The sequence below is a fragment of the Ovis aries genome, chromosome 15 (assembly GCF_016772045.2).
Source record: "Ovis aries strain OAR_USU_Benz2616 breed Rambouillet chromosome 15, ARS-UI_Ramb_v3.0, whole genome shotgun sequence".
Taxonomy (NCBI): Eukaryota; Metazoa; Chordata; class Mammalia; order Artiodactyla; family Bovidae; genus Ovis; species Ovis aries.
The window spans coordinates 75,300,084-75,322,965 of record NC_056068.1 but is presented as its reverse complement, the minus strand read 5'-3'; the positions used below and the strand labels follow the sequence as shown (position 1 = coordinate 75,322,965).

General features: G+C 61.9%; 3 protein-coding genes across 21 annotated transcripts in view; 1 reads left to right on the top strand and 2 right to left on the bottom strand.

Moving 5' to 3' along the window:
• The first annotated feature begins 2,896 nt into the window (after nucleotides 1-2,896).
• CHRM4 (cholinergic receptor muscarinic 4) lies at nucleotides 2,897-10,639 on the top strand. The gene is made up of 2 exons (XM_060399573.1): nucleotides 2,897-2,975; nucleotides 8,342-10,639. The coding sequence occupies exon 2, from the start codon at nucleotides 8,371-8,373 to the stop codon at nucleotides 9,811-9,813; it is 1,443 nt and encodes a 480-aa protein (XP_060255556.1). The 5' UTR covers nucleotides 2,897-2,975; nucleotides 8,342-8,370; the 3' UTR covers nucleotides 9,814-10,639.
• Nucleotides 10,640-11,100: 461 nt separating this feature from the next.
• On the bottom strand, nucleotides 11,101-14,067 carry MDK (midkine). 2 transcript variants are annotated; one of them, XM_004016437.5, is made up of 5 exons: nucleotides 13,975-14,067; nucleotides 12,664-12,740; nucleotides 12,385-12,552; nucleotides 12,124-12,285; nucleotides 11,101-11,467 (listed from the first exon to the last, which is right to left on the bottom strand). In XM_004016437.5, exons 1-5 carry the CDS (start codon nucleotides 13,998-14,000, stop codon nucleotides 11,442-11,444), a joined length of 459 nt encoding a protein of 152 aa, XP_004016486.3. In that variant the 5' UTR covers nucleotides 14,001-14,067; the 3' UTR covers nucleotides 11,101-11,441. The 2 variants fall into 2 exon arrangements, with proteins under 2 accessions (XP_004016486.3, XP_014956632.2); XM_015101146.4 differs by lacking the exon at nucleotides 13,975-14,067 and adding an exon at nucleotides 13,040-13,118.
• A 304-nt stretch (nucleotides 14,068-14,371) lies between these two features.
• DGKZ (diacylglycerol kinase zeta) overlaps nucleotides 14,372-22,882 on the bottom strand; it is a 44,789-nt gene continuing 36,278 nt past the window's right edge. For 17 of the 18 annotated variants that reach the window (XM_042233453.2, XM_027979683.3, XM_027979684.2 and 14 more), the window contains 19 exons: nucleotides 22,747-22,860; nucleotides 22,498-22,638; nucleotides 21,999-22,077; nucleotides 21,743-21,798; nucleotides 21,541-21,603; nucleotides 21,366-21,439; nucleotides 21,166-21,277; nucleotides 20,528-20,727; nucleotides 20,226-20,326; nucleotides 20,056-20,135; nucleotides 19,897-19,966; nucleotides 19,727-19,767; nucleotides 19,088-19,227; nucleotides 16,636-16,667; nucleotides 16,342-16,385; nucleotides 15,784-15,904; nucleotides 15,670-15,703; nucleotides 15,331-15,430; nucleotides 14,372-15,097 (listed from right to left, as the gene is read on the bottom strand). In XM_042233453.2, coding sequence (XP_042089387.1) covers nucleotides 14,981-15,097; nucleotides 15,331-15,430; nucleotides 15,670-15,703; nucleotides 15,784-15,904; nucleotides 16,342-16,385; nucleotides 16,636-16,667; nucleotides 19,088-19,227; nucleotides 19,727-19,767; nucleotides 19,897-19,966; nucleotides 20,056-20,135; nucleotides 20,226-20,326; nucleotides 20,528-20,727; nucleotides 21,166-21,277; nucleotides 21,366-21,439; nucleotides 21,541-21,603; nucleotides 21,743-21,798; nucleotides 21,999-22,077; nucleotides 22,498-22,638; nucleotides 22,747-22,860 — 1,719 coding nt within the window. In that variant the 3' untranslated portion in view covers nucleotides 14,372-14,980. The other variant, XM_060399572.1, reaches the window with a different exon arrangement.

Genomic DNA, 22,882 nt, shown 5'->3' with positions numbered 1-22,882 from the left:
TTGTTCTCTGCAGCCTCCTAAAGTTACTTCCAGCTCTGAGAGCACTGGAGTGGTAGGAGGAGGCCTCCTTGAAGAGGTGAGATTTGAGTTACATATTAAAGGATGGAAGGAGAAGGGCGCCCCCTGCAGTGCCTGCCCTCTACCCAGTCCTCCCCTCGTAGGGAGGAAGAATTTCGTGGTCTGAGTAGGGGCTCTGAATTTGTTGATTGTAAAACGTGTGCCCAGGATTCAGTGTTTTATCATCTCAGACCTTACCTCAAACCCTCTGTGGTGGATACACCCAGACCACACAGCTCACTAGTGGAGCCAGGGTCCGAACCCAGATGGGACCCTGATGTGCTGTTACTTGGGGGAAAGGGGTATGAAGAGGCCTTGTGGATGAAATGACCTAAATTCAGTCCTGCCTAGCCTTGCCTCTGTCCTTACTGGCCAAGCATGAACCTAGCCCCTACCTGTTGGAGGCCCCTGTCAACAGCTCCCATCCTGACACCATCCCCTTTCCTTAGAAAGCCCTTGTCTGCGTAGGTAGAGCCTCCATGGGCCCCCTGCTTACCACGATAAGGTTGCAGGGTCAGTGGGGCAGAGCTCAGCAATCGCAACTGGAGATGAGGCAACAGGTTCCCAGCAGTTCTGTGGACCCAAGCTGGGCTTCCCTCATAGCTCAGTTGGTGAAGAATCCACCTGCAATGCAGGAGACCTGGGTTCAATCCCTGGGTTGGGAAGATTCCCTGGAGAAGGGAAAGGCTACCCACTCCAGTATTCTGACCTGGAGAATTCCATGGACTGAAGAGTCCACGGGGTCGCCAAGACAAGGACATGACTGAGCGACTTTCAACATGCCTATGGAGGCAGCTGGATCAAAGGTAGAGAGTAAAGACTAAACCAGGTCCCCTGGTTCCTGACTCTGCTCTCCACAGTTCACTGTGGGATCTGGAATTGGGGGATGCCCAAGGCCCTACCTACCCCACCATAGACATTTTGGAAAAACGGGAGCAGCTTTGCCCAACAGCTTCTGGAGGAATTCCAGGGAGTTGTTGGAGGAGACTTTTCTAGTTTCTGCGGCCTCCAGTGGCCTTGCTTGTTTTCTCGTCTGACAGTCCATCCCAACCTGCATGTGCGTGCGAACACACACTTTCACCCTCCTAGAAGGAGCACCCTCTCCCAGGCCCTAGGAGGGACGTGAAAAAGGGAAACCAGTGCTGACAGTCATCTAATTGCCACATGAAGCAAACAAGGCTGGTTCCTCTTCTGTGAGGTGGGGGCAAGAACAGCAAGGCCTTTTCCACCCTTTGATTATGGGACTCATGGGAGACCAGAGCGTTCAGGTAAAAGACCGATGGCTTGCTCCTCACTTTCGCCCAGGCGCCAGCGGCAGCCCTCGGGTTCACGCAGAGGGCTCCACACGAAGAGCACCACGGGGCTGGCTCCTGCCTGAGTTCCCGCCCCTTTTCTGGCAGCTCCTGCTGCCTCCTCCGCTGCGGTACGCCCTCCACCTCCCCGCGCCCAGCACACACAGCCCCCCGCCCAACCCGTGGAGGAGGGGCGGGACTTGAATTGTTTTTTCAAGAAAAGAAACCATCCGTCTTAAGGTTTAATCGGACGTTCGCGCTCAGAGAGTTTGGGGTGGCAAGCCCCGGGGCCTGGGCATGTGGTGGGGCAGGGTGGGGGATGGGGGGGGCAAGTCGGACCTTAGCCGGCCGCAGGAAGGAAGGTCTCGGGGGAGGCAGGAACGCTGGTGCCCGCAGGCGGAGCGGAGCAGCCGAGGTCAGCGTCGAGGTGGCGCTCTCCGAGGTGCTGAAGCCTTCCAGCGCTCATCCCTCGAGCGCCCCAACTGGCCCTCCAGCTCGGGGCAGGCAAGGCCCCGAGCCCCAGGGCTTCGGCCCGCGCCGTTCTCGAACACCTCAAGAGACCCGCAGCTATCTCCCTCGAGGCTCTCGTTCCGGGTTCCACCCCAGGTGACCTTGGGCACTCAGATTTCCCTCACAGGCATCGGAGAGCTTGCCCTGCAGGCCGGAGGGCCCCGCGTCCTGTCCCCGGGGCTGGAGAAAGGGCGCACACCCGCTCTCCGGCTTGGAACGCGGGAGCAGGGAGCCGGACGGCAGGAATGGGGGTCGGGCGAGGTTGCGTGCGATGAGCCAGCTCCTTTCTCCCTAGGGACCGTCGCCTAGCTTCTCTCTCCAGCGCCTTTCCAGGCCCCGACGGCGCCCCTTCTTCCCTGGCTGCCCGGAGGCCAATACTCCGTCTGGAGGCTCGAAACTGCCGGCCCTCGGCTCTGCCCCGACGGAACCCGGACGGCAGAGAGCCCACCCCACCCACCCACCCATAACTTCCTGTTAGGGTCAAACACTCGCGCCCCGGTGGTCCAGCTGCGAGCCGGGCAGTGTGAGGAGAGAGACCCGGGTGGGGCACGAGACCCCCTCCCCGTCCCCTGGGCTTGGTCAGAGCGGGGGCGGGAGCGCAGCCAGACGGGGCTGCCAGCTCCCTTCCCAGCCCGCGAGGGGGCGCCGCGTCCCCATGACAACGCGGACACCCCACCCCACCCCACCCCCCCATGCTCCCGGGAGGGCAGCGCCCCCCGCTAAGCCGCGCTGGGAGCCGCGGGCGGTGCCCCCCACAGTGCCCGAGTGGAGAGCCTCCGGCCGGCTCCAGGGAGGGGCGCGCGTAGCAGGGGTCCCCGACGCCGGGGTGGTGCCCCCCGCGCGTCCCCGTTGGGTGGCCGGCCCGGGGCGGGCGGCGCGGCCCCGCCAGGATTGGCTGCTTCCCCGTGACATCACGCGGCTCGGGGAAAAGTGCGAGCGTGAGCGCGAGTCTCAGCCACAGCGCCGGGAGCTGCGGGCGGAGCAGGGGCCGCCCCTCTGCACCCCGTCCCCGCCCCCGGCCCGCGGCCCGGCCGCGCGCCCCGCCCGCCGGCCCGCGGGGCCACCCCCCAGTCCCGCCGTCTGTCAGGTGCGAGGGGAACGGGGCGGAGGTGTCTGGTAAGTGACTCCGCGGCTGCGCGGGGGCGGGGGACTCAGTGGGCAGAGAAGGACGCGTGGCTCGCGGACCCTCGGAGGCTCCCCGAGGCGGGCCCGACTAGGACAGGGCCCCAGGCTTCTTCGGGGGCGAGCCCGGTGCTGGGAGCTGCAGAAGGCCTGGGGGGTGAGGGGCCCGCTGGAAGAAAGGCCCGGAGTGTGGCTCGGAGGCTTCTCCAGGTGCGCCTCCGGGAAGGAATGGACAAGCAGTGGGTCGGGCGGCGGCGGTGCTGGTGCCGGTGTGTGTGCCCGCCCGCAGCCCCTCAGGAGCCCGGGGCAGCCGTCGGGGGCGGGACCCCGTACTTCATCCTGCACTGGCAGCTCTTCGGGGCGCCGGGCGCTGGAGCCCCAAAGAGGCTTTTTCCCGCCCGTCTCCTCGCCACCCCGGCGCCGCCAGCCCACTCCAGTCCACCGAATCCTCCATCAGCGACCTTGAACTCTGACTGGAAACACCCCTGCCCTCTCCTGGCGCCCCTCCCCCCTCCAAGACTCCCCTCCTTTGTCGCCCAGGCTCAGAGACTGGGAGGTCCAGCACCTAGCCCCGAGCCCCATGGCGGAAGTGTCACGCGCAGTGCAGTGTCGGTGCCAAATCCCCTGCGCCCCTTCTCCCTCCCCGCAACTCCTGAGTCTCCTCTCCTACCCCAGGGACACAGCAGAGACCACAGCCTTCCTGGAGCCCTAGCGTGAACGCCTAGGAATCGAGGACTCACCTCCCACCCCCGCCCTTCACCACCACCGCCCCCCGGCCCTGGCGCCTGGGGAAAGGGGGGCTCCAGTTCCCAGGAAAGCAAGGTGCCCACGCCCAGAGGCTGCAGAAACTGCGTTCCAGGGAGTTGGGGGAGGGTGGGGCACGGGGGAGCCAGGGCCCCTTCGACCACCAGGGAGTCGGGGAGACGTGGTCTCCAGTTGGGCCCAGTAATAATTCCCGACGAGGCCCACCCCAGTCCAGGGCTCGAGAGGCCGGGTGCCCTCTCCAGCCGCTGATGCCGGGCGGTTCCTCTACGGCGGGGTTCAGGGTTAGGAGTGTGAGATGGGAAAGAGTCTTACACACGCCTTACACAAGTCCCGGCCGGGCATCCCAGTTATGGAGGTGCTTCTGGCACCCTTCCCCCGCAGACTGGGCGCCCTTTGGCGATATCTGCGCAGTGGGCACACTGAGCAGAACCGAGTGTCCCGCAAGTCAGGTTGAGAGACTCTTAACAGCAACCCCTCGACAAAAGCCCGTCCCAGTCCGGGATTCGGCACCTCAATGTTGGGGACGCACACACCGCGGGGCCCTGAGCTAAGACGATGCCCCCACGTCTGGGGTCTCCCAGGCAACTCAGACTGTAGTCGGGTCTTGCGGTGCAGCCGGGAACGCTTCCCCATACACAGGCGGGGAGCGATCTAGACCCGGGTTCTTGGCCGACCTTCTTCATACTCAGACAGCCGAAGTATGGGCTGAGCCTCCGGGCAGGGGCGGGACGCACAGGACCCACGGTGGATCCGGCATTTGCTCCTGTACACAGGCTCACAGATGCAGGCACACCCGAACCGTGTGCATGCCCAGGCCGCAGCACTCCAGGCACACACAGAGACATGCACATGCACGTGTCCACACCGCGCGAGCATGCTCACGCGCACACGGGCGCACTGGTATCCAGGCGTGGCTCAGCGCGCACACACACAGCACATGCAGACAGCTACTAGCTTCTACTCGCGCTCCCCAGTGATCACACACAAACAGAACTCGCACTCGCCTTCCCGCCCACCCATGCCTCGCAGTGTGCCGGGTGGAACCGGGTGCCCTTAACTTTCCCACTGCGGAACCCCTGGAGGAGCCCAATGCAGCTCTGGGGCGGGGCCTGGCGAAGGGGCTCCTAGGCCCTCCCCTGTGAGGCCCTACCTGGGACTTCCCGTGAGTTCCCTGTAGCTCTTGGAGTTTGGGGGCGGTGGGCGAATAGCGGCCACCTGCTCTAGATCCGGAGCTGCACCCAGGGACCGACATTGCCATCTAGCGGTGCACACATCCCCGGGCGGTGGCTGCTCCCCAGGTTCCCGCGGGGCCTGAATCCCAGAGAAGCGCCCCAGCAGAGGGTGCAGTTGGAATGTCTGCGGGTGACCCCCTGAAAGATATTTGGGGCGGGAAGAGGGGAAAGTATTTGCCTAGACCTGTCTGCAGCTGGCCGCTTCCCCAAGCAGGTCCAGGGCAAGGAGTAAACCCTTGGCCACCTGATTGGAGACAAGCTGTTCAGATGGAGGTAAGAGATCTGTTTTTCTCTGGGAAAGCTAAGAGAGGGAGCCCACAGGGAATGAGAAGAGACCCTACACCCAGGCCTCCCCAGATCCACCCCGGTGCTGTGTGCTCAGTTGTGTCCGACTCTTTGTGACCCCATGGACTGTAGCCTGCCAGGCTCCTCTGTCCATCAGGATTCTCCATGTAAGAATACTGGAGCGGGTTGCTTTTCCTTCTCCAGGGGATCTTCCCAACCTTGGTATTGAACTCCTGTCTCTGGTGTCTCCTATGTTGCAGATGGATTCTTTTAACCGCTGAGCCACCTGAGGCAGGATAGAGTAGAGGCAGGAAAACAAGAGGCTGTTGTAGCACCTGGGGGTTAAGGTGGCTCCCGGGCTCTAATTCTGCCCCCACCCCTCCTTACACACTGGGTAACTTTAGGCAAGTTAATTCACATCCTCGCGTGTAAGAAGATACCTCAGTAAGATGAAGACACTTATAGCACCTGCCTTTTTCGGCTGCTGTGAGGATTAAGCCCGATAATCTATATAAAAAGCTCAGAGGGATCCCTGACTCATAGTTCACACTCAATAAACAAGAGCTATTATGTGATTCCTGTTTGGTACCTCCATCTCCATTCCTATCTCACTGGCCTGTGTCTAGACCCTACCGGGGGGCTGGGGGGAGGTCTAAGGCGAGGGTTTCCTTGAGGCTGGTGGATGAACCATTCCTGTCCAGCCCTCACCAGCCAGCCTGCACTTGCCTATGAACGGCAGCCTCCCCAGGCCGGGTGCCTCAGCCTCCTGTCTCGCCCAGAAGGTGGTGCCCAAGCTTCTATTTTGGAGTCTGTGAGCATGGTACTTGGTCTTTGCCCTTGACTCTTCTGCCACCTTGGGGGTGGCACCACCCTGCTCTGAGCCTCTCCTGTGAACTAAGGATTTGGGTGTGAGGATTGAAACTGCCAGGCCAGGAGGCTGGGGCTGTAATGGTGGCTGACTGAAGCCGGGCTTGGAGGGGAGGGCGGGTGCAGGGGGGTCACTCTGGCACCTGGTTCCAGCCTCCAGTGCATAATCGTGCTGGAGAGGCAGTTGAGGTGCTGACCCGCATCGCTGCCAGGAGGGAGGCTGTCCCAGGACAGGCAGCCTCTCTCTCTACTTTGCAAAGGAGCCCGGGAGGGGCAGGGGGGCAAGGTGGCTTGCGCATGGCCGCCCAGCTAAGACCCTGGGAGCCTGGGCTGTGGGGTGCGGGCTCCTTCCTCCACACCCTGCTTCCTCCGCCTCTCTCTCACACAGACGCACAGAGCTACGTATATACGCCAGGGAGCTGCGGGGCTGGTGGGGCTGTGATGGGCCCGTGTGCGTGTGTAATGGTGCGCGTGTTGGCGGGTGTGAAGGAGGCTGGGCTGAACGGCTGCCCTGGCACAGCGCGCTGGGCGTGGGCCTCCCTCACATGGAGGGAGAGGAGGTGGGGGGATGCGGAGAGGCTTCAGGGAGAGGCCCCAGGCTTGGGGGCCTCCGGCAAGGGCACCCAGTGGGCACTGGCAGGCGAGGGGCACCCTCGGGGGCTGGCCACGGGCGCCCCTGCAGCAGCCCCTCTGGGCCACTCGCTCCCCCTTCGGGTTCCCATCGGGCACTGGCCCGCGGGAAGCCCTTGGAGTCTCGCCTCAGCGGACAGGCCCTTTGGGCTTCTGGTTCTTCACAAACAGACCCCAGCTGCCCTTGCGCTGCACCCCCACGCCCTGGGGATGTGGGGGTGCTCCGGGAGGGGCTGCCACAGTGGCACTGTCCCCTCCTCGTTGAATTTCCGATTCCACGCCACCTGCTCCGTGATCAGGTCAGGTCACCTCTGGGACCACTGGCTCCTGTGGCTCTTTGGGGCTCCCTCTGCCAGATCCCTTAGCTCTGGAACAGCAACATGAGCTGCAGGAGCTATGGAACCTTGGGCAGGTTATGGCCTCGGTTTCTTCATCTGTTAGTAAGAAATAACAACGTCCTCCCTGGTAGTCGAGTGGTTAAGACTCCGTGCTTCCACTGCAGAGGGTGTGGGTCTGATCCCTAGCCAGGGAACTAAGATCCCACATGCCATGCCCCATGACCGATAAACAAATAAATAACAGCGTCTACTTCCTAGATTTGTTGTGAAGGTGAAATGAATGAATACTTACAAAAAGCATAGAAAGTGCTTGGTAGACAATGCACATTAGCTGGTAGTATATATTCTTGCCTTTGTCCCCAGTGCCTTCTGTACGGATTAGTGGGCAAGTCCCGCTGGGACGTTTGGTTAAGAAGTGACCAAGTTCAAGAGGGAAGGGACATACGTGTACCTAATGCTGATTCATGTGGGTGGATAGCAAAAAACCAGCACAATATTGTGATTATCCTCTAATTAAAAAAACATTAAAAAATCTAAAAAAAGAAAAAGAAGTGACAAAGAGGGTGAATGAAGGAATACCCTTGACCTGAGCCACGCGCTGGTGTCAGGACCACCCTTGCCCCCACCCCTCCACCCATACTGGCCTCCTGTCCATGCCTTGCACGTGCCTCTGGGCCTCAGCTCCGCCATCGCACTCGTCGAGGCCGCTCTCTGCAGCTCTGACTGCCCATCCCCTCTCTGACTCATTTTCTGTCACCTGCCCTTGTTTTCATTCTAGCGCTTTTTCATTGCTCATGTGTATGTATGTCTCCCCTGATCGGGATGTGAGCTTCATGAGAGTGGAAGGCTGCGTGTGTCTCCTTCATGTCTGTAACCCCAGTGCCTACAACAGCACTTGCACAGAGTTCTGTTCAGTTCAGTCGCTCAGTCGTGTCCGACTCTTTGTGACCCCACGGACTGCAGCACGCCAGGCCTCCCTGTCCATCACCAACTCCCGGAGTTTACCCAAACTCACGTCCATCAAGTCAGTGATGCCATCCAGCCATCTCATCCTCTGTCGTCCCCTTACACAGAGTAGGCACCCAGGAAATGCCGCGTGAGTGGAGACAGGAGGAAGTGATGGGACCGGGTTCTCTAAGGTTCTGCAGGACGATGTTGCTCCTCTATCCCCTTGACTCCAGGGCACCCCACCTCATGCCTCTCATGCGCTTCAGCGGTTCACCCCCTTCCTCTCTTGTTCCAGACACTGTCCGCCCACTGCCACTATCCAAAATGGCGAACTTCACCCCGATCAACAGCAGCTCAGGCAACCAGTCTGTGCGCCTGGTCACGTCAACCCATAACCGCTATGAGACGGTGGAGATGGTGTTCATTGCCACGGTGACAGGCTCCCTGAGCCTGGTGACGGTCGTGGGCAACATCCTGGTGATGCTGTCCATCAAGGTGAACAGGCAGCTGCAGACGGTCAACAACTACTTCCTCTTCAGCCTGGCCTGTGCCGATCTCATCATAGGCGCTTTCTCCATGAACCTCTACACCGTGTACATCATCAAGGGCTACTGGCCCCTGGGTGCCGTGGTCTGTGACCTGTGGCTGGCCCTGGATTACGTGGTGAGCAACGCCTCCGTCATGAACCTGCTCATCATCAGCTTCGACCGGTACTTCTGCGTCACCAAGCCCCTCACCTACCCCGCCCGGCGCACCACCAAGATGGCAGGCCTGATGATCGCCGCCGCCTGGGTCCTGTCCTTTGTGCTCTGGGCGCCTGCCATCTTGTTCTGGCAGTTTGTGGTGGGCAAGCGGACGGTGCCCGACAACCAGTGCTTCATCCAGTTCCTGTCCAACCCCGCAGTGACCTTCGGCACGGCCATCGCCGCCTTCTACCTGCCCGTGGTCATCATGACGGTGCTCTACGTCCACATCTCCCTGGCCAGTCGGAGCCGAGTTCACAAGCACCGGCCCGAAGGCCCGAAGGAGAAGAAGGCCAAGACCCTGGCCTTCCTCAAGAGCCCCCTGATGAAGCAGAGCATCAAGAAACCACCGCCCCAGGGAGACGCCGCCGCTCGGGGCGAGCTGCGCAACGGGAAGCTAGAGGAGGCTCCTCCGCCCGTGCTGCCGCCGCCGCCACGCCCCATGGCCGACAAGGACACCTCCAATGAGTCCAGCTCGGGCAGCGCCACCCAAAACACCAAGGAACGCCCACCCACAGAGCTGTCAACCACAGAGGCCACCACGCCGGCCACACCCGCACCCCCCCTCCAGCCACGGACCCTCAACCCGGCCTCCAAATGGTCCAAGATCCAGATTGTAACGAAGCAGACAGGCAACGAGTGTGTGACGGCCATCGAGATCGTGCCTGCCACACCAGCTGGCATGCGCCCGGCGGCCAACGTGGCCCGGAAGTTTGCCAGCATCGCCCGCAGCCAGGTGCGGAAGAAGCGGCAGATGGCGGCCCGGGAGCGCAAGGTGACTCGGACCATCTTCGCCATCCTGCTGGCCTTCATCCTCACCTGGACGCCCTACAACGTCATGGTCCTGGTGAACACCTTCTGCCAGAGCTGCATCCCCGAGACCGTGTGGTCCATCGGCTACTGGCTCTGCTATGTCAACAGCACCATCAACCCAGCCTGCTATGCCCTCTGCAACGCCACCTTTAAAAAGACCTTCCGGCACCTGCTGCTCTGCCAGTATCGGAACATCGGCACTGCCAGGTAGGCAGGCAGGGTGCCACTGGAGGTTCTGGCGTGGGTGCAGGCGAGTGCGTGGCTCGGCTGATGTCCAGGAGATTTGGAGGCACTTCTCAGTGGTCACGTTCTCCGGAGAGAACTGAGGTCCCCGAGACCCCGTGAGGCTCAGAAGAGGCTCTGGCTGGATTCCGAGACCAGGTCTCTGCTCAGGCTGAGGAGGATCAGCCCCAGAAGGTGACTGAGCCGGACGGTCTGACCCATCTCTGTTGTCCTGCCTCAGGGAGCTGGGGGGCACTGGCCTACATGGGCACCTTGCCCCACTGTGACTGGCCAGCATGGCTGAAAGAAGGGACATCTGGAAGGGAGCAGAGCCTCCTTTGGGAGGAGCAAGAGGGCCAATGGTCAGGAAAGGAGACTCAGGAAGGGAATGGAAGGGGAGGGACCCCTATTCTGCTGTAACCGGTGCTTTCTGCCCCCAACACCCCCGCATGTAGGCTCCGCCCCTTCTTCTAAATACCACTCCAGGGGCAGAGACTCCCCTTGCTGCAGCTACTCAGCCAGGCTCTGGTTGGGTGGGTGTGGGGGGTGGGCTGGCTGGAAGCCAGGCAGAGTGGGCTCTGAACATACCCCTTATAGCACGCCTGGTCACATTCAGGATGGGCCAGTGGGGAGATCAGGGGTTCACTCAGGAACTGGGGTCCACCACCTCCCACCCTAGGCTGAGCTGAGCGGTTCCATCCTTCTGTGGAGTTGTCCCTCCCCAAGGAGGGGGCTTGTCCCGGGTCACATGTAGTGAAGGTGGGACTGCGAGGGGTATTCACACTGGCCTCTGCAGAGTATGAGGGACGCTCCAGTGGGTCACCAGGGAGAAACCCTCAGGTTGGGTGGATTTGACCCCAATAGTCTTCCTTGATGGAGGTGGGGGGAATGGGCAGGGCTGGAGGGCAAGCTACCCCCACCTCTCTTCTCTCAAGATAGAACCTTCTGGATTGGCAGGGGGCTGGACCCAAAGATCCTGAATCTGGGGAAACTGAGATGGAGGAGTCAGTCCTATCGCCCCCGGGTTCCCTTCCCACCCCTGGCCTGGCCCCTGGAGAAACAGGACTGAAGGGCTCAGGGGACTTGACCGGGGGCACCCTTCCAGGGGTCAGTAGGGGCACCTGGAAGAAATTTTCATAACCATTCTTTCTCCATGAGCTCTGGGAGGCACTCACCGCCAAGCCCCCAAACCCCCGAAAGCCACCATTCCCTCCAGCCCTCTCCTCCATTCTCCCACTTCCAACAAATCACCACAGCAAACTCCCTGGGAAGGGGCTTTTATATATTAAAAGAAAAGCTTTTATTGGGAACAAAAAGATATTTACTTTATTTATTCCTCAGTAATGGCATCCAGTCGGAGGACAAAGAAAGGGGGGTACAGGGGAATCAAATCCCTTGGCGGGGGCGGGGTGCTCAAGCTGCCCAGAATCTGTTGTCCCTCCCCACTTTGGGCACTTGGGGTGATATGGGCAAGTGAGAGGGAAGAAGCAGGGCATGATTGATAAAGCTAACGAGGAGGAAGAAGGCACTGGTGGGTAACATCTTGAGCCTGTGGAGGGAGGGCGTGGGCCGGGCCTCCGAGTGAAGCCGGGGCTCCTTGGCATCTGGGCCTGGCCGCTAGTCCTTTTCCTTCCCTTTCTTGGCTGTAAAACAAGAAAGAAACACTGCATTAGCAGGGTTCAGGTGACCCAGTGGAGACCCCCCCACCCTTCCCTGCAGCTCGCACATTAGAGAAAACAAAATTCTGCCCCCTGGTGGTTCTCCATCAGCCCGCCGGGAAGCCCCTGGGCCCGGGCAGCCATTGTGATGCCCTGGGACGTTCCTCACTCCACCAGCTTGGACTTCCGCTGGGAAATCAGAAAACCTCTCAGTTCCCGGTCTCAGTCCTAGTCCCAGCAGCCCTGGAACACAGCCTCAGTCCCCTCGCCTGGGAAGTGGGCATATGCCCCTCTGCCTGGTTGGCCTCCAGGACTGCTGAGAGTCAGGAAGGAAGCTAAGGGAGAGAGGAAGTAAGGAAGTCCTTCCCAGCTAGAAACTGCCCCCACCTGCTGGGAAATGACAAGGCCAGGCCCTTCCAGGCCCACTGCCCTGGATCCTATTGAGCCAGGGTTTCAACCTCCCAAACCCCATCTGCAGAGCTCTCAGTACCACCCACCTAAGGTCTCTGCCTATAGAAAGACAGTGTAGACATCAAGAAGTCACTGGCCAGTATCCCAAAACGGCAGCTTCACCACTGCCTTCACAGGTGGGGGCAGCCACCTGTGACAACCCCATCCCTACCCACCCCACCCTCGCTAACCTTTGGCCTTGGCTTTGGTCTTGGGGCTGCAGGGCTTGGTCACTCGGATGGTCTCCTGGCACTGGGCATTGTATCGCGCCTTCTTCAGGGTCCCTTGGCGGGCTTTGGTGCCTGTGCCCCCATCACACGCCCCCCAGGTCTCAAACTTGTACTTGCAGTCGGCTGGCGGGAGAGCCCGGGGAGGTTAGAGCTGAGCAGCCTGTGATGGGGCCTGTGAAGCTGGGCGCCCCCTGCCTACCCTCCGCGGGCACCCCAGCTCACCTCCGAACTCCTTCTTCCAGTTACAGGGCACCCGGCAGCGGATGCGCTGCGTCTGGGCCCCGCAGGTGCCCTCGCGGAATCCCACGCCGCAGTCCTTGCTGCTGGGGGTGCAGGGCCCCCAGGTCCACTCGGCACACTCGCTCCCCAGGCCTCCCTTCTTCACTTTGTCTGCAACGCCGGGGAACAGAGCTCAGAACCCGGACTAGGACTCACCCTTCCTGGGGTCCGGCCTCACCTGGGCTCCGGCCCCTTTCCAGTCCCCCGCCCCCGCCGTATCACCTTTCTTTTTGGCCACCGCGGAGGTGAGAGCCAGCAGGGCGAGGAGGGCGAGGAGGAGGAAGCTTCGGCGCTGCATCCTGAGGGGAGAGCATGGGTCAGAGTACCCCCCGGGGGCCGCAGGCGTGGACCAATCCCCCCCAACTTTGCCCCAGTTCCCAGGCCAGGCCCAAAGGGTTGGGCTGCTACTGCGGTGGCGGCGGACTTGGCGGGGCTGGACCCTCGCCGCCAGCCCGGGTGCACAGCGGGAGGAATCTCCCCGGGGGCCTCCTGGAGCCCGGGACGCAGCTCAGACCCCCTCCCGGCCTCCGGACCCCAGATGGGCAGCGGCTGGGGGGCCCGAAGCCGCCGCGCACCCTCCGGGGCCCCGCACGCTCACTCGCTCGCTGCCCGCGCGCGCGGCTTCGCTCCCTCCCGCGCCGGGCCGTCCCGCTCCGGCCGCCGCGGCCCCTTTTGTCTCCAGAACCGGTCTGAGCCGGTCACATGGGCCCCCCGCCCCTCCCCCCCACTGAGGAAGGACCTGCCCCGCCCCCTCCCCTCAAACCCGCACCGCCCCCCGACCCCGGCGTCCCCGCCTCCCCTCCCTCCCCGCGCCCCTACCCCCCTCTTCCCGCCGCTCGCCCCACACCCTCGCCTCACCCGGCCTCTGCCCTCCGCTCTCAGACGCCCGGCTCTCCTGGGCCCCCAATCCTCTGATCCCGGGCTCTCCCGGCCGCGGGCCTCCGTCCGGTCCCCGAACCCCATTCCCCATGCCCCGATCTGGAGCTCCATCGGCCCCAGCCCCGGTTTGCCGTCCCCTTTCTCTCCTGGACGCCCGCTTCCCTCCACGGCCACGGAGCCTTAGTTGGAGACCAGGACGGGGTAACGGAGTCCCGGCTGTGTCCCAGGTCCCAGCGTGGGGCCCGCGTTCGAGCCGATGAGCGGCTCTGTCCGCCGAGCCCCGGGAGGGTGCAGTGATGAACCTCGTCGAGTCCCCCCCTCCACCTCCCAGGACCCGCTAGACTCTCAGCGCCCCTTAGATGCTGGGGAAGCAGCACCAGCCCTCGCCTCGGATCGCTTCACCAAGTGTGCAGGGGCTCTGCTCTGTGTTGCGGTGGGGCTCGCAGGGGAACCCCAGAAGAGCGAGATTGTTGAGGGGGTGGGCCGCGGAGGCCGCTGCGCTTTTCTCGGAGCGCAGGTTGGAGGGGGTGCGAGGGGGGGTGGGGGGAGTTGAGGAAGGAAGAGCCGGCAGGCCAGGGTTTAGTTGACTTAAGAGCGGACAGGAGCCGTCTGAGAAGTTCCAGATTCGGCTCTGCAGCGGCTGCAAATGCCCACCTCTTGTGAGCCGGGACCTCGGGCATCGCCTCTTCAGGTCCCCGTAGGAGCCAGAGCGGTGGAGGCCAGGGGGAGGGGGCTTGCCCAGCCACTGGGCAACCGGGCCCAAGAAACCAGGCCTGGCCCCTGCCCCACCTCTTTCACTTTCATTGTTATCGTCCCAGCGGGAAGCGGGAAGCAGGAGGAAATCGGCTCCTCCCCCAGCCCCTGCGAGCCCGGCAGCCTGGCCGAGGTCAGGTCCCGGGCAGGCCCTCAGACCCCACCCCCACACGGGAATCAGGACCCCCTGAAATGGGCCTGCTTCACGGCGTCCAGTCCCCCACCCTGCGGATAACCCAGCAGATCCCACTGCTTCAGGAAGACCCCCCTACCCCCCCAAAAAAAGAAAAGCAGAAAGGAAAAAAAAATACACTTTACTGAGTCACACCCAGCTGTAAACATGTCACCATGAGGGAGCCCCATCCCAACCCCCAGGCCACAGAGTCGGAGGTGAAATGACAGGGTTTGGGAGGAGGGTCACAGGGGAGCTAAGCAGGGCGGCAGGCGGGCAGGCAGGTGCAGCAGAAGACCCTGGGTGGGTGGGGGGTCAAGGCAGGAGAGGGGGCTGAGCTTCCAGGAGCCTCAGAGTGACAGTCCCGAAGGGCTGTGAGGCTTGAGAAGCCTCTTCCTGGGGGCTTCCTCAAGGCCCTCTGCCCTCCCAGCTGCAGCCCCTGAATTCCAAGGCCCCCACAGCAGGAAGGTGAGGGCCGCCCCCAATGCTATGCCCCCCACCCCCAGGCCTGCCCAGCCCAGTCCAGTTTCCTGGTCCCCTGTGAGCCTCCCTCTGGGTTAGGCTGTGGCCTCAGGGGACAGGGTGAGACCCCTCCCCCAGCTCCTTAGAGTCCAGCCCTAGGTCTGGGCAGCTCCTCAGGGAGCAGCACGCGGCTCCTTCCCTGGGCCCGGGTCCCTCTGTGGCCATCTGACTGGAATGTGGCAGGGCGGAGGCCAGGAGGGGACTGGCCGGCCCTCACACCGCCGTCTCCTGGTCCTCCCGCTGGATCATCTGGTAATGCTGCCGGTTCTCCAGGTAAGCCGCCAGTTCCGTGTCCTGAGCCTTCTCAGCCCTCTGCCGGGGAGTGTCGCCCTGGATGGAGGCAGGGGTGGGGAGCTGCCGTCACCTCAGGAGCCTGTTGGCCCCAACAGACTGGAAGACAGGGCGCTTCCTCGGGAGGAGCTGCCTTCTGCGGGCTCAGGCTTGGGGGCTGGGCTGTGTTGAAGGCCAGCTCTGAATCCCGAGGCCGCCCTCCCCCAGGCTCCCCTCTCCCACGGGCCGTGTCTGCGTGGATTCCTCCGTGCCCGCCCTCCCCCTCTGCTCACCTGCTGGTCGGTCTTCATGAGCGAGGCCCCGGCCTCCACGATGTAGTGGCAGATGGTGCGCTGGCCCAGGGCTGCCGCCTGGTGCAGGCAGGTCTCCCCACTGGGGGAACAGGGGCTGGCTGTGGACCCCACCCAGTCCTCTGGGCCCTCCTGTCTCCGCAGGGGCCATCAGAAGGGGCAGAAGTGTTGGGTCCTGGGGCGGGGCTGGGAGTGGCCCAGAGGGCGACAGATGTGGCCAGGAAGAGTTTTATGGGCTCAGAAAGGATCCACATCGAGGGGCTAGATGAAGCCTGGGTGGTTTCCAGGGTAACTGGGGTCCTGCCCTGCCCAGATACTCACTTTTCCTCCACGGCATCAAGGATCTCAGTGGGCGCTGGAGAAGGGTGGAGGGAAGAGGTCAGAGAGGCCTGGCAGCATCCCGGCGGCCCCAGGGACCCCAGGGGCACAGCTCACCGTGCTCCAGCAGGTAGCGGACCACTTCCTTGCTACCGGTGCTGACCGCGTGGTGCAGGAGCGTGCGGCTCCGTTCGTCACGGTGCATGAGGTCGCCCCCAGCTCGGTGCAGCTCCTGGAGCTGGGGGCAGGAGGCAGGGCAAGGCTGGGGCGCCTCGAGACCACCCTCCTTCCCACCACAGAAATGCCCCTCCAACTCACACAGGCCCCAGGATCCCTAGAGGTCTCTGGGGGTCTTTTGGGAGTGCAAGGCAGAGACATTGGGCTTCTCTCATCCCAGGTGCCCTTGGACTCCCTGGGAGCCTTGGAACCTGTAGTTCTTCTAAGACTCACTCCTTTCTGTGCCCTGGGGACAGACAGACTGAGCTAGGAAGCCCCTATGGAGGGACAATGATTGTGGGCGGGGCAGGGCAGATTGGGACAATCACATGGAGACCTCCCCCCCAGAGAGCCAGGTCACGACAGATCAACCAAGCAGCTCCTGGCCCAGCCAGAGGCCCCACTCCCCGGGCCCTGCTGGGGCTGCCAAGGGGAAGACGCCCGAGCCTGGCATAGTACCTTACAGAAATCGTTCCTCTTGGCAGCCTCGATGAGCTCTTCACCTGCTCGGAACACCAGCCTGTTACACTCTGGCACGGGAGGCCTTGGCTTGCATCAGTGCGTGAACATGTGTGTGATGTATTACTGTGCAAAGCGGGCCTGAGGGGCACGTGTGCCTAGGGCTGTGGCAAACGTGACTATAGCTATGTGGGCGTGAGGCTGTGTATGGGTCCACCTGGTCCTGCCCCACCCCACTGAGCCTGGGTCCTCTGACCAGGGAGAAAGCAGGGGCCCTGCAGGGAGAGGCCTCACCTGTAGGGGGCGCAGTGTCCCCTGGCAGTGACCTGCAAACAGAGCAGATGTGACGGGGTGACGTGAGGTGTGACAGGATGAGATATGGGGTGACATCACAAGATGACAGAGTGACATGAGATGCGACAGGGTGACAGGATGAGGCGACGAGATGTGATGGTGACATGAGATGTGACAAGGTGACAGGATGTGACGAGGTGACAAGGCGACGATGTAACAGGATGAGATGTGACAGAGCGACATGAAATGTGACAGGGTCACAGGATGTGACAAGGTGACAGATGCGACAGGGTGACAGGATGAGATGAGGTGACATCACAAGATGACAGCGATATGTGACAGGGTGACAGGATGAGATGTGATGTGACAGCATGAGATGTGACAGTGACGAGGTGATATGACAGGGTGACATGTGACATGAGATGTGACGGTGACAGGATGAGATGACAAGGTGACAGGATGAGATATGGGGTGACATCACAAGATGACAGTGATATGTGACAGGGTGACAGGATGAGGTTGACAAGGTGACAGTGACTTGAGGTGACATGACAGCAACAGATGTGACAAGGTGACGGTGAGATGTGACATGGGATGTGACAGGTGACAGGATGAAGCGTGACATGGGATGTGACGGTGATGGTGTGACAAGGTGACGAGATGTGACAGGATGTGACATGAGGTGACAAGGTGACAATGTAACAGGATGAGATGTGACAGAGCGACATGAGATGTGACAGGGTGACAGGATGAGATGTGATGTGACAGGATATGCGACAGTGACTTGAGGTGACATGTGACAAGGTGACAGATGTGACAGGTGACGAGATGTGACAGGATGAGGTGACAAGGTGATAGGATGTGACATGAGGTGACAAGATGATGTGACAGGATGAGATGTGACAAGGTGACATGAGATGTGACAGGATGAGATGTGATGGGGTAACGTGACAGGGTGACAGGATGAGATATGGGGTGACATCACAAGATGACAGTGATATGTGACAGGGTGACAGGATGAGGTGTGATGTGACAGCATGAGATGTGACAGTGACGAGGTGACGTGACAGGGTGACAGGGTGACAGGTGACATGAGATGTGACGGTGACAGGATGAGATGACAAGGTGACAGGATGAGATATGGGGTGACATCACAAGATGACAGTGATATGTGACAGGATGAGGTGTGACAAGGTGACAGTGACTTGAGGTGACATGACAGCAACAGATGTGACAAGGTGACGTGAGATGTGACATGGGATGTGACAGGTGACAGGATGAAGCGTGACATGGGATGTGACGGTGACAGGGTGTGACAAGGTGACATGAGACGTGACAAGATGTGACAAGGGGACAAGGTGACAATATAACAGGATGAGATGTGACAGAGCGACATGAGATGTGACAGGGTGACAGGATGAGATGTGATGTGACAGGATATGCGACAGTGACTTGAGGTGACATGTGACAAGGTGACAGATGTGACAGGTGACGAGATGTGACAGGATGAGGTGACAAGGTGATAGGATGTGACATGAGGTGACAAGATGACGATGTGACAGGATGAGATGTGACAAGGTGACATGAGATGTGACAGGATGAGATGTGATGGGGTAACGTGACAGGGTGACAGGATGAGATAAGGTGACGAGATGTGAGGGTGACAGGATGAGATGTGACAGGAGGTGTGACAGGACGTGACAAGATGACATGAAATGACAGGGTGACATGTGATGTGGCAGTGCCAAGGTGAGATGAGCCAGGGTGAGGCAGGGTGACGTGGCTGCGGCACAGGCCCAGCTTGTTGCCCTCCCAGCCCCAGCCCAGGGCGCCCTTGGTTCATTCAACAGTTTATTGAGTGCCTCCTGCATGTCAAGCACTGTTCTGGGCACCAGCAACACAGCCGTGAACAAGACAGGTGGAGAACTTGCTCTCAGGGAGCTTACATTCTACTCAGAGAGACAAAGTCAGACAAACGAGTAGACAGTGTTCTGAACAGCAGGAAGTGCAGAAGAACGGGAGACTGGGTGGTGTGACTGAACAGCAGCTTCAGGGGGGCTCCCGAGAGACTGCAGAGAAGGCACTCCCAGGCTGAGACATGAGTGGAGGGTGCAGATCGGGGAGGCAAGGACAAGTCCAGAGGCGGGCAAAAGAGGTGGCAAAGGACAGACAGGTGAGTGGGGCTGCACTGTGGTGGTGGAAGAGGGCACTGGTGCCCAGGGTGAAGTGAGCAGGGCAGGGCACATGCCCACAGGGTGCTGCGGGAGAGCAGGAGGCCAGGGGGCTGCAGGGTGCTCAGACGAGGGTGGGGGTGGCCGGGAGGGAGCCCGGGTCTCCGGCCACTGCAGCGGGGTGGATGGTGGCCTGGATGTAGCCCGGCGAGGGGGGGCTTCAGTCGGCTGTCCTTTGGGGCAATGTTGGGGGGGAGGGTTGGCTGAGGCTTGGGACTCACCGGGATGTGGGGGAGCAGGGCGAGGTGGGGAGAGGGGACGTGGGGGTGGGGAGGTCAGGACGGGCAGATGCCCCCAGCAGCTCAGGGTCCAGGATATAAATCTCGTCCTGTGCAATCTCGGTCACGTAGTTGAGGTGTTCCTACAGGGTTGGGGGGGAAGGTTGGGCCGAGGGTCAGGGCCCTGCAGGGCAGCCGATGTGGGGTGCAGGGGGACGCCAGGCCAGCAGACCTGGAGAAGCCACGGCCGTGAGGTGGAGCAATGATGGGGCAGCCAGGCCTGTAGCAGCCCCCACCCCACCCCAGCCCACCCCACCCCCCTCTTCTCCCTTCCTGCCCCAGATCCTCTGACCTCATACAGGGGGCCCCCAGCTTGCAGCCCCTTCCCACAGCTAAGCCTTTACCGGGTGCCCCAGCCTCTGACCCAAAGCACCTTTCCTTCAGTGTCAGGCTGGAAGATGCCTGTGCTTTGAGGCTCCCCACAAGCCAACCCCAAGTGCCCAGCTCCCTGCCGTCAGCACCATCCCTGTGCACTGCCCATCGGCGGACACAGGTGTGTCCGGCTGTGCAGGACAGCCAAGCAGGACAGGTGACATGGGGCCCCGGAGCCGGCAGTTTTTGGAGCAGACCTTGAGTGCTTACCTGGGCCCTGTCGATTCTGTAGAAGCGGCTGGCAGTGGTGGCTGTGGGGAGAGGGCTGGCTGAGGAAGATGGCCCCCTGTCCAGGCCCGGGTTTCCAGCCACCCGACCCAGGACTGCCAAGGGATGGGGTGGGACCCAGGACGGGACCCGGCCCTTCGGGGGCCACTGACCATCGAGGAAGCACCACTTGGGGGACAGTTTCTGGCACATCGGGGCCTTGGCTCCAGCACCTTCGGGCTCCTGGCAAGAGAGGCAGAGGCCAGGGCTGGAGGCCACTAGAACCTGGGCCGGCGGCGGCCCCATGGGCAGGCCCTGGCCCCACCCCTCACCTGCCGGAGCCTCTCGATGTGAGCACGGCACAGCTCCAGGTCGCTGTCTCCCGGGACCACCACAGTGCCCAGCGGCACGGCTGCAGGGCAGGGCGGCCGTTAGCAGCGGGCTGCACCCCAGCCCGGGCCCCGCTCCTCAGCGACCCCTCCCCACCCCGCGTGCCACTCACAAGCCTCTTTGAGCTGCTCCTTGTCGTAGTGCAGGGCCTCGTAGTCGTGCATGCTGACCCTGCTCACCTGGACTCGCAGCTGCTCTGGCACCGGCTGCTGGCTGCAGGCAGGGGGACCACGTGGCGCTTGGCAAGGGCCCTGCCCAAGCTGCTGGTCCCCGCCAGGCATCACACCACGTACTGCCCCTCGCCCCAGCTGCCCTGGGGTACTGTTAGCCTCCTTCCCAGAGGGAAAAACTGAGGCCAGGGGTGGGCAGAGTCTCTGGGGCCCAGGGCATGTGGGCGGGGTGGGGGGGACATACTCGCTGTGCAGGGGGGCAGCGCTCCGCCGCTTGGCCTTCTGGACCATGGTGGCCTGGTTGCGCAGGGCGATGCGGATGCGGGAGGCTGCAAGCTTGCAGGGCTCGCCGTCCACCTGCACTGGGATGGCTTTGGACGTGGTGAGCAGCACCTCTCGGCACTGCGTCAGCCGCTCGCCATGCCCGCCCACCTGCAGCGCGGCCTGTGGGCACGGGAGACTCAGGGTCAGGGGCTGGCAGGACCACAGGCTTTCCTTTTCCCAGGCTGGAGAACAAAGTGAGTAATCCCCCACCCGACGGAGAGCAGAGGGTGAGACCCCAGCCAGAGAAAGGAAGTGAGGGTGAATTCTCCAGTTCTGGCCAATGAAAAGGAATTTGGTGACCCTCTTCTGTAATTTTTTTTTTTCTTTTTTATATTTATCTGGTTGCTTCAGATCTCAGTTTTGTCACGCAGGCTTAGTTGCCCTGAGGCATGTGGGAACTTAGGGACCCCCAAAGGGATCAAACTCATGTCCCATGCATTGCAAGGTGGATTCTTAACCACTGGACCACCAGGGAAGGCATCCCCTTCCATCTCAGGGCCAGGGCCAGGGGCAAGGCAGGCCTGGGGCTCCAGGTGGGCCTTGTGCTGGCTTACTCACCAGGGAGGTCATGGTAAAGCCGATGACCTCGAGGTAGCCATCGTCGTGCCGCTGGGGCTCGAAGTCGTGGTGCTCCCCAGGGTGGCCCCAGGGCATGGTGCCTGCGCAGTACCTGGAGGGGAGGGCACCGCCACGGGCTTCAGAGGACGGGTGTGCAAGACAGGGGCAGCAGGGCCCACCCAGCACCACCCTCTCCTCACCTGGGGATGTTCAAGAAAACAATGCACTGGGGTTTCAGGTCCTGAATCTTGGGGGTCAGGTCAGTCCCATCACACTGCAGGCAGGAACAGGCGGACGGGGTTGAGAGCATATGTGCCCAGAGGGTCTCCCTCCCGCCAGACCCACCCACCCTGCCTGTGGGCACAGCCTGCTCACCACCACGCGGATGTGCTTGGCCAAGTCCTTGGAGCTGCCCATCAGGAAGTCGGAGAAGGCTGTCTGTGGGAGACAGAGGGCGTCACCATCTGTGGGTAACAGGGCATGTCCTGCCCGCTGCCACACAGGGGTCCTGAGGCCTGGTGGACACGGGTGGGCATGGCAACGGCTGGGCACGGCGGCAGGCCTTGGACTCACTCACCCCGGCATAGAACATCTTATTCCGGAAGCGGCTGTTGAACTTCTCCGGGTTGGCCTCTGGGTGGTGACAAGAAATAGGGGACAGTCAGCTGCTCTGAGCCTGTTGGGGCTTTCCCAGCTGGGCTCGGGCGGGAGGGCTGACGACGGATGAAAGCCTTATACTGGCAGGGGAGAGGTCTGGCCATCTCCGGGCCCCTCCTGGGTTCCCCACCACCACCACCAGCCGCAGGCGGCCTCCTCAGCAAAGACGTGCCCACCTCGAGACTCGTGAAACTCCAGGGTGACATGGGCATCAAAGCCCAGGCTGAAGTAGTTGTTGAAGACATCCAGAGGCAGCTGGAGAAGGCCAAGGGACAGGCATGAGGGGCTCCCATTTGTACCCCGCCCCTCCCCACAGCCACCTCTGCAGAAACGGGGCCTCGGACCGGCCTTCTCAGCTCCTGGGGAGCCCTGCCGAGCGCCTGCACACCAAAGCAGCCTGTGCCCGGCTGGCTTTTCTTCCCAGGCCTCACCCCACCGACGACCCTCCTCCCTGACGGGCCTCACGTGCACCAGGACCTGGCTCTGGGCGCTGCTGAGAACCAGTGGTGCCTGGTTGTAGCAGGTGCTTAGTAAGATGTGCCGAGAGGCTGTAGACAACTCTCATGAGCTGAGGACCACCATTCCCTCTTCCCGAAGAGAGGCCAAAGTCTGGTGACACGAAGACTTGCCCCAGATCCCAGACACCCCCGGCTCTACCCCCCACTGTTGACCCACCCGGTCGGTGGCCCCCTCGTCTCGCTCTTCAGGCCCTGCCTCGGGGTTGGGCTCTGCACGGAGGTCCCAGCGGTCCAGCTGCACCACGTTGCCCTCCTCCACGTGAGACAGGATCTTAGACACAGGCTCATCGGTGTAGCCCTGGAGGCAGGGGGTGGGGGGTGGGAACTGAGCTCCTCTGGGGTCTGAGCCTCCCACAGCACCCCACCCCCCCATCCCCAGCTCCCTGCCCCATCTGCGGGCGCTCACCCCGCCCCAGTTGAGGGTGCGGGCCAAGTCATTGCCAGTGCCCAGGGGCAGGATGGCGACTGGCGGCGGCGGCTTCAAGCGCAGCTGGTCCAGCGTGGAAAGGATCCAGCCGACCTGGAGGGGCAGGGCAGAGCAG